Consider the following 14,959-nt stretch of genomic DNA (forward strand, 5'->3'; position numbering starts at 1 on the left):
AGTAATCTCTATGCTTTTGAAAATGACTTGATTTCAGTTGTTTCAGGGAAGGTTTCAACTGAATACTAGGAAAAAATTCTTTACTGGCAGAGCTGTCAAGCACTGGAATAGGCAACCCAGAGAAGTGGTGGAGTCCTCAGCCCTTGAGATATTTAACAGATGTGTAGATGTGACATTTAAGGACATGATTTAGTGTTGGGCTTGGCAATGTTTGGTTAATGATTGGACTTAATAATCTTAAAGGTTGTTTCTAGCCTAAATTATTCTAGGATTCTGTAATTCTCAGTATAATATAAACCAATGAGCATCTTGGCCTTTTCATAAACTGATGAAATTCGCAATAAATCACTTAAACTTATGGATAAAAGCTGAAAACTTAAGGCATTGTTTTCACTTAGCAAAACCTTGACTGTTTTCATATTGATCTGTTCCTTTTTTCAGTTCTCAGTTCAATTTTCAGTTCAGTTGTGCTGACTGGAAATTGAGCCCCTGTGTCTGTTGAGGGGATTTAAAGCTGTCAGGGTGTCTTGGTGAGCCGTGCAGGTTAGTTGTGCATGGGACTGGTTCCTTATATTTTGGCCTTGACAGTGTGGACATAAAAATGTCAGAAATTACTTGGCACAAAGTAGTGACTCAGTTGTGGGGTGTGCTTTGCTGGTTTGAGGCATCTTGTGTGTGTCTATTGCTTTTTGGACTCAAATGAGTGCCCCAGCACAGGCTGCATTGAATTGTGCACATGCCTGCCTGTGCTCTCATGTGCCACAGTGTGTGGGCCTGGATTAAAACCTTCGGTTTTGTCTCAGTGTGTCATTGCTAACTCTGCCTTTTGGATGGCTGAAGGAGTTGGTTCTTCTCAGAACCTGTTTTTGTCTCTGTAAAATTACTTTCCTCTTGGAGATTACTTCAGATTGTGGCTTAAAATGTGTCTTAGGAATCATTATCCTCTATGGTTCTGACTTTTTCTTAGATAATTGCTTTCAGAGGGTGTTATTTTCAAGTTGTAGAGTGTTATTACATGTTTTTCTCTCCTGTCTTGATGCATTGTAGGTGAGTGTTGCAGCTAAGATGGCTCAAAGAATGTCTTTTGGCTTTTATAAATACAACAACATGGAGTTTGTCCGAATGAAAGGACCACAGGGAAAAGGACATGCAGAGATGGCAGTGAGTAGAGTTTCCACTGGTGACACTTCACCATATGGGACAGAAGAAGATTCAAATCCAGACTCCCCAGTGCATGAGAGAGTAAGTAGCAGACAGAAATATTGTCTTAAGGGGAAGCATAAACATGCTTTGTTCCAAAGCCAGGAGGCAGGTTAAAGCTGGGGTTAACTCCATCGAGGTTCTGCACTTAGGTTTGCCTATCTGTAATTTGGTTGTACTCAGTATGTGAGATGGATTCTTTAACACAGTTTCCCCTGAACAAATGCTGAATACAGAGATGACTGGATGATTCATAATTCTGGAGGAGGGTTTTGTTGAAACAACAGCAATCTTGATGCCAGGGAAACCGATGGTTCTGCCTGCTTTCTATAAAAAAAGTAGATTCTGCTTATGTGTGAAATGGGATTTACCTAGAAATGTGGGATTTGTGTATTATATAGGTTGCTTGCTAAACCTCACAAGAAGTGGTGCTTTTAGGTATTGCCACTGAGGAATACTGCCAACACAAAGCCTATAGTAGCCATTTAGTATAAAGTAAAATAAAGATCACAGATCCAGATGCAGCATCATATTCATGGGTGTGCTTAATTTTAATGCAAGTGCAGTAAAATGCCAATAGAATCAGACCACAGATGCTGATTTGGGCTTTATTCAATCCTGAGTCTTATTTTCCATTAAGACATCTTACTTGATTAATGGGGATTAGGCAACATGTCTTCAAAATACCAGACCTGGTATTGCACAGACCTGGGCTGGGTCAGTACCTCGTGGAGTCTAGTATGGTTTTCTGTGTAGTGCAGCTAACCTTTATCATTTGAAGATCTGCAGAATGTCTTCCAGAGGTCTCCATGCAGGTGGTATGGTTTTTGTTTCTGACTTTGTAAAAGGCAACATGAGCTACCAGCACAAAACTCATTAACTGGATGTTCTTGCTCTCTACCACAAAAACACAGCCTGAAGAAATCAGGCCTGGAGGGACAACATGATCTTTTGTCTCCAAGGCTTCCAGTGACAGCTGGAAAATGTCAAATTAGATTTGATAATGTGTTACCACTGCTTTTTGCTAATGGTTTTAACACTGATATGTCTGTTTCTGATTCCCCCTACAGTGTGATATTAGATCCCAAATTAAAATCGGAGACAAGCACAAATAAGAAATTAATTGTGCTGGGAAGAGGATCAGTTGGGTGTTACAGTGCCCTTATTTTATTTTTTTAACATTAATGATAGAGTGACAACATGTAGTGTTTCTGTACTCAACCTGGCTTGGCTGCCATCATCACTTCATGTCACCTCCCTCTGCTTTTCTTTGGACATATATGAGCAGTGTCATGTGCCAGCTCAGGGAGATTTACAGGATTGTAAAATTGACTGTGTGAAGAAGGAAGGACAAGATAAAAGTTACTCACGTCCATTTGCAAAGTAGTTATCCCTATTTTCTTCCCTTTGAAATTAAACTATTAAAATACCGCAATCAAAGCCAGTACATCAGCACTATGTTTCAGTTCTCTCTAAAACAGGTGTACTTGGCTTTAATTGTAGTTTATTCAATGACAACTACTGCTCTGAAAGAAGGGTGTCTCCATAGTTTTGTCCCTTACTTGAGTTTCAGCACAGACAGTTTCATCCCTGTATTTTTCGTCACTTGCACTAACCAAATCTTCTGAGGTACCGCAGCTTAATTTTCTCCTTCCAGTATTGAAACATGACACACATAAAAGAGAACATTGACTTAACTTCTGCCTCAGTGTGCTGGGCTCAGGAATTTGTGACCCTGCTCCCCAGGGACATTGACCTTCCACAGGGTTCCCATGGGATAGCCTTCTCAGCAGGGAAACTGCTGCCTTGTGTGTGCCAAAGAAATGAAGATGCACATTTTGAGTGTGTTCAGTACAGTACATTCTTAGTGCATATTAAGTCTCCTGCATCCCAACATGCAAAAATAAGGTTGACATTCTTGGTGCCTAAATTACTATTTTTGTGCCATTATGACTGCAAATCCTTGTTTAAATTGACCATCTGAGGAGAAAGGTTTTTCATTATTCATGTAACAGTTGAGGTTTGTGATACATCAAAATATTTTCCCCCTTGATAAACATCTTGAGATGATAGTTCAGTTTAAATTCTCCAGCCACTTTGATAAAACAGAGCTAGATAGCAGTCATCATTCTGATTTTTACACATGTGATTGCGTTGTGGCACATGGAGAGAAAACCAAGAATTTCTCCAGCATTTCTTCTATTTCCCTTTCAGATTACTTCTTTCAGCACACCACCAACCCCAGAACGTAACAACCGCCCATCCTTCTTCTCCCCATCCCTCAAGAGAAAAGTGCCCCGAAATCGAATTGCTGAGATGAAAAAGTCCCATTCAGCAAATGACAGTGAGGAGTTCTTCAGAGATGATGATGGTGGAGGTAAGAGAAGTATTGACAGCTAAACAGACTTGTCTGGAGAGGGCACAGAGCTGTGGAAAGGGTTCCCAGTGCAGGGTTTTCAAGGTTTGCAGGGTGGAAAAACAACATACAGCCCGTGCCTCTCTGAAAATGAGATTTTTCACAGGCTTAAGCATCTCTTTGAAGGCTGGAGCCCACAACTCCTGAATATATTAAAACTTACTGCTTTTGTGTGGACCCATCTGAGAGAAACTGGAGCAGCTGAGATCCTCCCACTTTCCCAGATGTCACACTCTCTGGGGGCACTTCTCCAGGTATAGTGGGGTAGGCATGTACTCAGCAATAAGTTCTTTGAATTCTGATTTGATCCAGAGCTGGTTAAAGCTGGTGAAAAGGCATTTACAACTGGCTTTGAATCAGTTCTGAACTTTATAAAGAGAAAACCTAATGAGTTTGTCTGTATAATAGTTTAATGCACTGTGGAACTCTCCCTTTAAATTCTAGTTACTCAGCAGGAAACAACAGCAAGATGGAGCCTGACTCAGAATAGAGTATATAAATCCCAATCACATCACAGTCTTGTGAGGCAGGAAACTCAAAAATGTCAGTGTCAAAACTGCTTCTCATATGTTTAAAAAACAATTAAGTCAACAAATCTAACTGTGTGTGTTAGAATTCTAACAGATAAACCCAAGGGTAATTTCCAGATTACAAGTTCTGTTTGAAGTAGCAAAGATGTTGCTTATCACCCTAGCTAATAAAGAATTGCACCTTAAAAAACAAACTGAAGTGACAGAGTTCAGTGCAAATTCTGTGGCAGCTTAAACTGATGGTAGCTAATTCTGGGTTGTGTCAATAAAGACCTTCGCTCATCTCTTTTTCTTAAATTTGCCTAATCAAAATGTATGTTATTTCAAATGAGATGTATTTTAGTATGGTTTATTAGGCACAGGGTAGTGTGAGGAGAAGGGAAGTTTCCCCCACGTTAGTCCTGGTTTTGGTATCTTTATTTTGGAGGTTGCCCAGGATAGAACAGAGTTCAAGGTGTTTCTCTGGCAGCCCTCATGGATTGTGCATTGCCTGCTCAGGGTTGTCTTGCAGGGTGTGATCCTAGAGTATTCAGTGGTAATGATGGACATTAATTTTATTTTCGTATCCTTTTCCTTCTAATATATTTATGGAAGTAAACAAATTTTAGATTTTTCAGATACTTTATAGCATTTATAAAAATACCAAAAAATGGTTTCTAAGTGTTTTGACCTTATTGTTGCTCATCTGAAAAATAAAAAGAGGAATATTTTAACAGCTTATGCTAGGAAATTGAATTTTCAGAGATGAGTTTTCTAGAAGGAATAGTAACTAAACTGTCATTTTTTTACAAGTTTCAGAAACCTGAGTGTCCTACCAGTGTTCCTCAGGACAGGAGCTGCAGTGGTGAAACTTTGGCATGAAAAAGCCAGATGCAGAAGATGCAAAGATAGGAGCAGAGATTTGGGTGCATCTTGGCTTTGTGGGTGGAGGAAAAGATGTGGAATGTGTAAAGATCAGCAGTGTCCTTGGTACAGCCAGTGCTGCTGCAGAGTTGCCCCAGTGCAGACAAACCTGGTGTTCTGGTGAACAGAACAGCCCATCAAGGCTCACTTCAGTGGCTTTGCTGTGTGCAAGCATGGTACAGCAGGAGAGTTGTGCTTATTGCAGCTTCCAGAGTCAGCTCGTTCTGCCCTGAAGGCAGGCGTTCTTGCCCGGTGCAGGGTGGGGTTTTCCTCTGGTGAGCAGCAGGGCGATTAAAAGAGAAAATTATCTACCCAGTGAGCCTCTGAATTACACTTCATCTGTGGGATGGATCACCACCTCTGACATTAAAAAGAAAAGAAGGGTAGTTGTAGTAGGTGACTCCCTTCTTAGAGGAACAGAGGGCCCCATATGTTGACTGGACCCATCCCACAGGGAGGGCTGCTGCCTCCCTGGGGCTCAGGTATAGGATATTACCAAGAGACTCCCTGGACTGATTCAGCCCTCTGATTATTATCCACTGCTGATACTCCAGATTGGTAATGAGACTGAAAAGAGGGGTGTCAGGGCAATAAAAAAGGACATTAGGGCACTGGGTCAAGTGGTTGATAGGACTGGAGCACAGGTAGTGTTCTGCTCAGTCCTTCTGGTGGTGGAGAAAAATGTTAAAAGGAATAGGAGAGCCTGCTTTATTAACAAGTGGCTCAAGGGTTGATGTAATCAACAGAATTTTGGGTTCTTTGATCATGGGGCAACTTTTTCAGCACCTGGTCTGCTGGAACTGGATGGATTCCATCTCTCTGTTAAGGATTTTAGTTTATGGACTGGTGGAACTTATTGAGAAGGCTTTAAACTAGGTTTGAAGGGGGAAAGGGATGCAGCTGGGCTCTCTGAAAGCAGGCCCAAGGATGATAAACCTGAGTTAGTGGTGAACTTAGCAGCCCAGCTGAGATGAATGTACAGTAACACACACAGCATGGGTAACAAACAAAAGGAACTGGAAGCCATGGTGCAACACCAAAGCTATGATGTAGTTGCCATCATGGAAACATGGTGGGACAACTCACATGGCTGGAGCACTGCACTGGATGGATGCAAGCTCTTCAGAAGAAACAGGAAAGGGAGAAGAAATGGAGGAGTGGCACTTTATACTAGGGAGGTTTTTGATGCCATGGATATTGAAACTAATGATGATGACGCTGAATGTCTATGGCTAAGAATTAAGGGGAAGGCCAACAAGGCTGACATCCTACTGGGAGTCTGTTATTGTCCACCCAACCAGGAAGAAGAGGTGGACAACTTATTCTCTAAGCAGCTGGAGAATGTCTCAGGATCACCAGCCCTTGTTCTTGTAGGTGACTTCAACCTACCAGACATCTGCTGGGAACTTAAAACAGCAGTCTGTTGGTCTCTTTCACCAGGTAGCAACTGACAGAACCAGAGGACGCAGTCTCAAGCTGCACCAAGGGAAATACAGGTTGGATACTAGGAAAAAGTTTTTCACAGAAAGGGTGATAAAGCACTGGAATGGTTTGCCTGGGAAGGCGGTGGAGTCACCATCTCTGGATGTGTTTAAAAATAGACTGGATGTGGCACTTGCCATGGTCTAATTGAGGTGCTAGGACTGGGTTGGACTCAATGATCTTGAAGGTCTCTTCCAACCTTGTGATTCTGTGATCACCACAGTGCTTCTGGCATAGTGGTCTTGCATGGGGAGAGGTAATAGACAGCTTGGCTATACATATGTATAGGGAAGGAGGGAAAGATTTTTCAGGTTTTTTCCTCCCACATTGTTACGCATCTTTCTAGAGTAGCTGCCACTGTGATTTTCCTCTTTATATCAGGATCTGCTTTCAGTCCCAGAGCTTGGATCACTCTGGTTCAGAATCGATATGAATTGATATGAATCGACTTCAACATCTGATTTTAGCATTGTGGGATGGGGCTGAATTTTACACTGCAGTAGAGCAAAGATTTAAAAACACTCCAAAAATGCAGCACATGACTGTGGTAGAGATCTGTACCTGTAGAAAACTCCTCTGGCCCACAGAGGACTCAGTATCTTTCTGTTTTAAAGGTTACTTGGGGACATCTAAACTAATTTTGAGAACAATGGCTCAGCTGAAGGGTCTTAGATGTGGCTCATGATGTGCATGGAGGTGTGCAGGAAACTGAGGTATTAATGTTAAATCTCCCCATGTCTGCTAGATGGCAATTTTCTTCAAAAGAATCAATTTCTATTTTGTTACCTTGGTGAATTTCTGCATGAGTAAGTACTTAATTTTAGGGCTATTCTATGATTCTGTGTATGAGGTAAGGCTGAGTTAGTGTTGTTCTGGTGCAGTATGGTAAGCCCTCTCCTGTCTATTGTTTTCAGCTGCTGCTGCTGCCATTTATTAACTTCAGTGTAAATGGTGAACTCCGTGCTAAGGAATGTTTTAAAAAAGCAGTTATGATTGTGTCCTGCATGTGATTTGTTTCTAAACAATTAATAGGAAGCTTTCGTCTTCTTTTGAGTTTCACAAGTGTTCCAGTAGAGTACAGTCCTTTGAGTTTTGCTGTCTCTTCCTGCCTTTACAGATCTGCACAACGCGACAAATCTCCGGTCACGGTCCCTGTCTGGAACAGGACGCTCGCTGGTGGGCTCGTGGCTGAAGCTGAACAGAACAGATGAAAACTTTCTACTCTATGCACACTTAACATATGTCACTTTGCCATTGCATCGAATTTTAACAGGTGAATTTTGACCTGCATTGTGCACAGCCTACCGCGTTGGGGGATTCCACTATTATGACAGAGGAACAAGTATTTCTCTGTAATGCTGTTGTAAATAGGAATTGATTTCAATTTGGAAGAAATTACAGATTCCAGTAAAGAATCAGTAATTTGTAATTAAGGATGGATTTTGAACAATGGTTCAGCAAAATACATAATTATTCCTTATGATCATTGTGTTGATACATAACACAGTCTTACAACAAGTTAGCTGGAGTTACCAAGCTTACTCATGCTCTCACCACAGGCATTTTGGAATTCAAAGAAGATTTGTTGTTTCTGCTGGCATTTAATATCTGCTCAAGAGGGTGGCACAAATGCCTCCATGCTCAAATCCTGGCTTTGAGCTTGAACATCCTTTCTGAGACTTAATTTGTTGAACATACGGTTGCAAGAATTTGGGTATATATTGAGATACACAGAAAGAGGGCATGAAATTTCTGGGCTGTAAGGCAGAATTTTCATCTGCTGTTTTTCCCTACACACATTTTCTTTTGCTTCACATGTTGTGTAGGGCCTGTTTCCAAGGCCTTTTTGTAATCAATATATTTGTGCCAATGGCAGCTTTCCAGGTAGCAGGAGTATTACATGTGGGGCAGGGTGAAGTGGGAAAGGCGCTCATTTCTCTTGGGTAGTTCAGGAAACCTGTGCTAAGATATTAAAATCCCAATGATAGTGATCAAAGTACTTTTTAAAATGTCTTGAATTTGTTGATAAGACTTTACTCTGACCCTTCTCTCCATGTTGGATAATCATAATTCTGTCAGTTTCTCATCATATGTCAGATGATCCAGTTCTTTAGTCATCTCTGTGGCCCTTCACTGGACTCCCTCCACTGTGTTTAATTCTTTACAGGTCTGTCTGGAGCCCTCTGGAGCTGGGGATCAATTTTTGCTCATGTCATCCTTTTCATGCAGTTGTGTTTGATCAGCCTTTTAATTGTGTGTTCCCTTTTCCCATGTTCCTTATTCTTTGTGTAGCCTTGAAAAGGACATCACAGCCCAGTTTCCACATATTTCTGCATAGTGCCTGCCATGTTGGTTTTACTGCCTATATTTAGAAAGATGCCCATAATTACAACAGAAGTTTTAAGGTTCATATTCTGTCCCACTTGGACAATATGAAATTAAAGAGCCAAAAAGGTAAATGTTTTTATATGGCAGCTTTTTGAGTGTAGAAATGTATTCTTTGGGCTATAGAATGAATGAAAGAGTTGAATTATTTGCACCCACAGAAGTCTCCTTATGGGACTCGGGGATGTTGCATTTGTCCCTTCAAGAATGGGAAACCCCTTGGCATCTCTTGTTAATGGCACTTATACTTGTTTCCCTGGAAAATATTGCCACTCCCTGTCTAATGTATGTTGCTTTGTTACAGTATAAATGATAGTAGATCAGCTGTCCTCTCCACATGATGCAGTTTGTCATCTTTCAGTGCCTCCCAGCTGCATCCTGGTTAACTCAGATTTTAACAGGCAAAGCCATGTACTCATCATGTTTTAGATTCCTAGTGGGCTGGGCCACAGTCCACGTTTATGTCTCCAGTTCATTGTGCTTCCTGGTACTGTGGCTGCTTTCAGCAGCCTCTTAAATTGGCTGTGTCTGTTTTTTTCTCTCCCATGCCCAGATATCCTGGAAGTGCGGCAGAAACCAATCCTGATGACATAGCAGAGAGTGGGCACTGCCTTGGAGCCTTGTTGCCAAGTGCCTATCCACAGCAGTTTCCTGTGCTAACACTACCATCTAGTGTCGGGAACAGAGACCGCCGCAGGAAAAAGAGACGTCCAGGAATACCAGCCGATCAAAAGTGCCTCTTTCTTCCTTCCTCTGCTGTCACACACCAAATGCCCACATCACTGGAGTGTTTCTGACTGGAAGAGGACTTTCAGCAAGACAAAATGAGAAGGGGCTGCGTTTAAACTGAGTCAACACCTTATGGACAGTTTGCTACTGTGTTTACTTTATAACTAAGAAGCCAACAATATGTACAGAATGTGTTAAACTTTATATTCTTTGGGAGAAACATTCTAAGAATTTCATAATGATGTGCTGTTGGACATTGTCCCATAGACTCTGGCCATACCCTCTCTTCGTCCGATCAGCCGTGTGCGTGTGTGCGCACACGCGTGTGTGTGTGTGTATGTGTGTGTGTGTGTGTGTGTGTGTGTATGTGTGGAGCAGAGTGGGGAGAGAGCAGCTTCCTCTTAAGGGAAGAAAAGGAAAAAGATACATTGCTGTTTTGGTATGTGCAGCAGGTCAGGTCAGAGCTTAGAAGAGGTTGAAAATGTTTCCATTTTTCATGTGTCAGTGTTAGGACAGGTGAAAGCTGCTGACAGATTTCCGTATCTACCAAAGAACAGCAACATTTTCATCCTCAAGAACTGGCTAAGAAAATGAGCCAATGAAAAGAAGGCTAAAATGTGCTGCTATAGTAAAGCTGAGGTTCTTCTCCAGTACTAATGCTGCTTGTCTTTCTCTCAGCTGAGTCAATACCAGTTTGAGTCTAAAGTGAAAAAACAGGAGACTAATTGGTCTCAAAAGGCCTAAAACCTTACCAGTAACCCATCCTCCTGCATGCACTGGACTTGAGAGTTTGTAGTCATCTTTGCAGTACCCTTTGTAGCCAAAGTAGGCATGGGAGCTGCTTTGTGGTCAGGCAGCTTACCCGGATTTTCCATCTTTGGTTGCTACGTGCTGAAGCACAGAGAGCTTTCTTGAAATACAAAAGATGGAAACATAATTCTGTTCTGAAAAGTGACTAAAAATTGCATAGTGAGAGGTCTGAGAATGATGTGCCAGGAGCTCTCAGGAAAACAGCCTTATGTTTACACATAAAGTTCAGCTCTCTCTAAACAGCAAAACTGCTGTCCTTGACATTTAAAAACAAAATTATTGAATGTTGAGGTTACTGTACTCTGGCTAACTATTTTGATAAGAGACAGTACATACTTGGGTTTATTTAGGACCACAAAGCAGTGAGAGGGGTGCCATGTCCCTTAGGGCACATGAGACTCCAGTACATGCACAAAGGGAGAGCAAAGATGCCATTTTTGTCACTTTTCAGACTCTGAGCACCTAAACCTGATGCTGTGGCATGTGCTCTGAGCCTGGACCTTTGTCTCCCTCATATCTGGTCTTTCCCAAGTGCTTTGTTGTTACTCTCACAGTAGCATCTAATGACTTAACCTCTCAAATAGGACTTTCTGCTTTTTTTCCTCAGGCTAGATTCCATGGAAATAGCGCCACTTCAGCATAAGGCTGACCAGATTTGCCCTTCAGCCAACCCTGATGACTCCAGCATGGTCAGGAGGTCTGTCTGTATTTGAGGCCAGGCCTGGAAGTTGTCCCCTTAGCACAGCATGGCAGCCTTTCTTACTGGCAGCATGAGTATATGACAGGGACAGCTGATCAGTTTTCAGTTGGCTTCGAATACGTTGCAAGGCCTTAGGAAAACGTTCCCTTTGTCATTACCAGCACACCCACTTTTCATGCTGCAACCTTGGAATGTTGCCTGTGGTCTGTGTGGATGTGAGGGTGTTTCCACCATCTAACCTGGTTGCCCCAGGCATTCCCCCTGAGCCCGGGGAGAGGTGGAGTCCTCACTCTGCAGCTGAAGTGCCCTCTCAAGGAACTTGCCAGGCAGCCTGGGTGGGTACCTGAGATCCCACAGGTAGTGTTCCTGGCATCAGTCGGTACAAATATTCTCTCTTTGCTCATGCTGAGAATTAAACCACTCCTCAGCTAGAAAACAGGCCTCTCAGTGTACTCCTTACTCTGTGCTTTCATACTGCTGAACTGGGCAAATTAGTGTTTGGTTTTCCTTCAAATGTTCATTGCAGAGGGAAGGGAGAGAGGGCTCACATTTGTACTAATCATAACAATTGGTACCTTTCAGTCAGGCAGCTGGAGGAACAATGTAAAAAGGAAGTGTATCCAGATAGGACCCGCAGTGCTAGGTGCCTGATCACTTCTCAGTGGACAGGAATTTGTAATGCTCCCTTGATGTTGTGTGTTATGTTTAGGTGGCTTAACTTTGTGTGATTTGAAAGACTGAGAAAATCTTGCTGTGTAAGATTTCAAAGCAAATGAGGAATGATTCTAAGCTACTGCATTAGCTTAAAAGCAGTGCTATGGAAGGTACAGTTTAGATCCTACATCTGTGTTTCAGGAGATATCATCTGCTTTGTTACATGTATGTGGTTGGATTTTGATGTCTAGTGTTTGAAGGGCTGTAATGTCCTAAAAAAAGTAAATTTATTTCTTGTATCTTGCTAGTGGGATATGCTATACGTATGTTGAAGACTCACCTTTTCTAGTAGAAAAGGACTACAAGTATGCCCTCATGGACATCCGTGGAAAACAGAGGTCAAAAAGTCTACTGAATGTCAATAGTGCTTTTTGGAAGCAAAGATGTGCCAGATTCTCAGTTACTCCTTCTTTCAACAACTGTCTTGGACTTCTTATATATAACCCGTGGCTCCCACTTTCTGTTATGAAATTTCACATTTTGTTCTGCTTTTAAACAAACCCTGAAAATTATAATTTGTTGCCTTGTGTGGACAGATGGACAGGGAATTTGATCAAAAAGCTTTGTTTGGGTCAGGATGGCACAGCTAGACCCTTAGCATGTTATTGCACTACATCAAAAAAGAAAAGTGAATGTTAGTAAGAACCTCTCACCCTATTAATTTGGAGGGGGTTTAATTCTGTGGGTCCTAAGCAGTAAGCAGGATTCACCCCACTGGCCATTGAAGTAATTGCTGCAGATGGAGCTGGCATGTCCTGCAGTGCCATGAAGGATGTTTGGCGGTCAGTCTTAGTGGCTGGAGCACAGTGGGTCTCATTGGTTATAATGATGTTTGAAGATGCAGCTCAGTTAACAAATTTGGGAAACTTTGCAGAACAGCTTTCTTTTTCTTTCTTTTTCTTTCTTTCTTTTGGAATTCCACCATACCTCATTGCTCAGTTAAGTCCTTCCACCCTTCTGCCCACTCACTCCCTTTGGAGAACAAGGCTTACCACTTGAGCTCTTCCTAGATGTTGTATATTGATAGATGTCAAATACAAGGATGTGAATATTTTCACCCATAACAAATTTTTCACTGCTATCAATTTAGCCAGTATAAAAAGCTTTTTTTTTTTTTTTAAAAAAAAAAAAAAGAAAGCTCTTAAATTAATTATTTTGTGTTTGCTGACTACTGCTCTGCCTTAGAGACCACCATGTATGTGAAATTGTGTTCTCTTAGTGCCAGCCAGGACAAGGTGGATTCCGAATCTCCTCTTAAAAGAAGATGCTTTTGGAAGCAATGAGTCTTTCAGCTGTCTTGGCTAATCCAGTTTGTGTTGGTCCCTGTTCCTTCTCTTTTTATTCTCCTGGTCTTCATTGTTTACAATGCTTGGGCATGTTGGGCTCTGGATTGCTGTTACTATTTTTATAGTTTTCTATTTCTGGGCATGGTGTGCTTTCCAGAAAAGATAATTGTTTGCACAGGTGGCTTTTCACAGTAATATGTTTTTCCCAAAGTATGTTCATTATTTAGGCAGTGAAGTCCTTGGCTCTGCAGACAGATTTCTTCCAGGAGACCCTCATGTATAGAATCCCATCTGGTCACTGAAGTTCTGTATGGATGTGGAATCCAGGGAAATAGACTACTTTTAGATTATTGATCTGCTTCTTGCCAGTCATTAATTTTGCCTTTTCAAGATGATTGCTTGTCCTGTATTTTGTAGTCTGAAGCTTCCATATTAAAGACAAATGTAAAATCTTCAGAAGTGCCTAAGCCCTGGTTGTTACCCAGTGGGGTTTAAGAACAAATTTTTATTTAGGAAAATAATTTATTAGTCTTAAATTGTATCTGTGTTGTATGTAGCAGTGTCAAGAAATGACAAGTTTATAGTTCTTGGATGAACAGTGTCTCTCATATGAACTCACCCTTTATGTTTGAAAGACTCTCATGGTTTCCAAAGGTCATGGCTGAAAGCTCTGGGAAGTGGATTTCCTGTGGTCACAGCAATCGGATGTCTGTAAATGCCTTACACATTCTGCAAGGTATGACTGCAAGTGTGTAGTGCTGGTGCGTAGAAATTCTGTGTCAAGACTAGGTATGGCAGAATCCAGTTAAAGGCATTGTGAAGTAAGTAGCTTTTACACCAAACCTTAAACAAAAGAGTATTTTACACCAGAATGTAGCTGTTTGGATACTTGGTCTGCAAGCAGGTTGCAATGTTGAACATTCTCTATGTAAATATATAAATAGCCTAATTTTATCAGCCTAACACATGTTGCATGGTTTGGGTTTTATTTGCCTCATCGATCATTGGTGTTGCTTAAAAGGTGATGGGTTGAAAATTGTGCTGGCACTGTACTGAGCCATTTGAGCAAAGAGCAAGGAGAATGTTGTGCACCAAAAATAAAGTCGACCATGCTTATGGAGCAGTGAAGAAAGTGTTGGACCCTGCAGCAAATAAACAGACCTCTTTAACAACTATGAACTCTGTTAGTGGTGTTTTCTCTCTGCTGTGCCTGGTGGTGTTGGAGTTTGGCACTTTTGTAGGCACTGCCAGATGGATACTCATGTGGCAGAGTGGCCTCATTGCTCTTTATTCTGATTGCACTTGCAGCAAAGCCCAACTTCTGATCCTGCTACAGAACCTCTGAGTGAACAGTCCCTGACAACTTGACATTGGATAAGGGGGAAGAAGGTAAAAGTCAGTGTGGTCCTGAATTTGTTTACAAAAGGTATTCATTCTTACCTTTAGAACAGCCCTTCTAAACTGATCTGTGGTTTGTTCTAAACTTGATGAATATTTATGTTTGTGCAGTGTATAATAGTGAGGACTGATGGCTGTAATGGTTTCTTCCTGATTGATTCAGGAAGAACTTCAATGCAGGTTTGTGCATTGTCACAAAAATGAGATTGTGTTTAGATCTGTGCTGCCTTGAATTGTGAGTACTGGCAGGGATCTGCCTTGATTTAAAGCCATGCAAGGCTCTGAATCCTCCCTCTCCACTTAATTTTTGTGACTAACATTTCACAGTAGAAGAAACCTTCAGAGGATTTTCCTGACTAAATTAGTTAAACACTCCTTGAACAAATGTTACCAACAATGTCCATGA

General features: G+C 41.6%; 1 protein-coding gene across 3 annotated transcripts in view; it reads left to right on the forward strand.

Moving 5' to 3' along the window:
* The window catches only part of KIAA0930 (KIAA0930 ortholog), a 76,437-nt gene extending 62,107 nt beyond the window's left edge, over window positions 1-14,330 (forward strand). For all 3 annotated transcript variants that reach the window (XM_086885387.1, XM_086885385.1, XM_086885386.1), the window contains exons 7-10: window positions 1,048-1,242; window positions 3,415-3,577; window positions 7,649-7,804; window positions 9,470-14,330. In XM_086885387.1, coding sequence (XP_086741513.1) covers window positions 1,048-1,242; window positions 3,415-3,577; window positions 7,649-7,804; window positions 9,470-9,510 — 555 coding nt within the window. In that variant the 3' untranslated portion in view covers window positions 9,511-14,330. The remainder of the gene's footprint in view (window positions 1-1,047; window positions 1,243-3,414; window positions 3,578-7,648; window positions 7,805-9,469) is intronic.
* The last annotated feature ends 629 nt before the right edge of the window (window positions 14,331-14,959 follow it).

Source organism: Cyanistes caeruleus, chromosome 4 (genome assembly GCF_971803275.1).
Source record: "Cyanistes caeruleus chromosome 4, bCyaCae1.hap1.1, whole genome shotgun sequence".
In the NCBI taxonomy this organism is placed as follows: Eukaryota; Metazoa; Chordata; class Aves; order Passeriformes; family Paridae; genus Cyanistes; species Cyanistes caeruleus.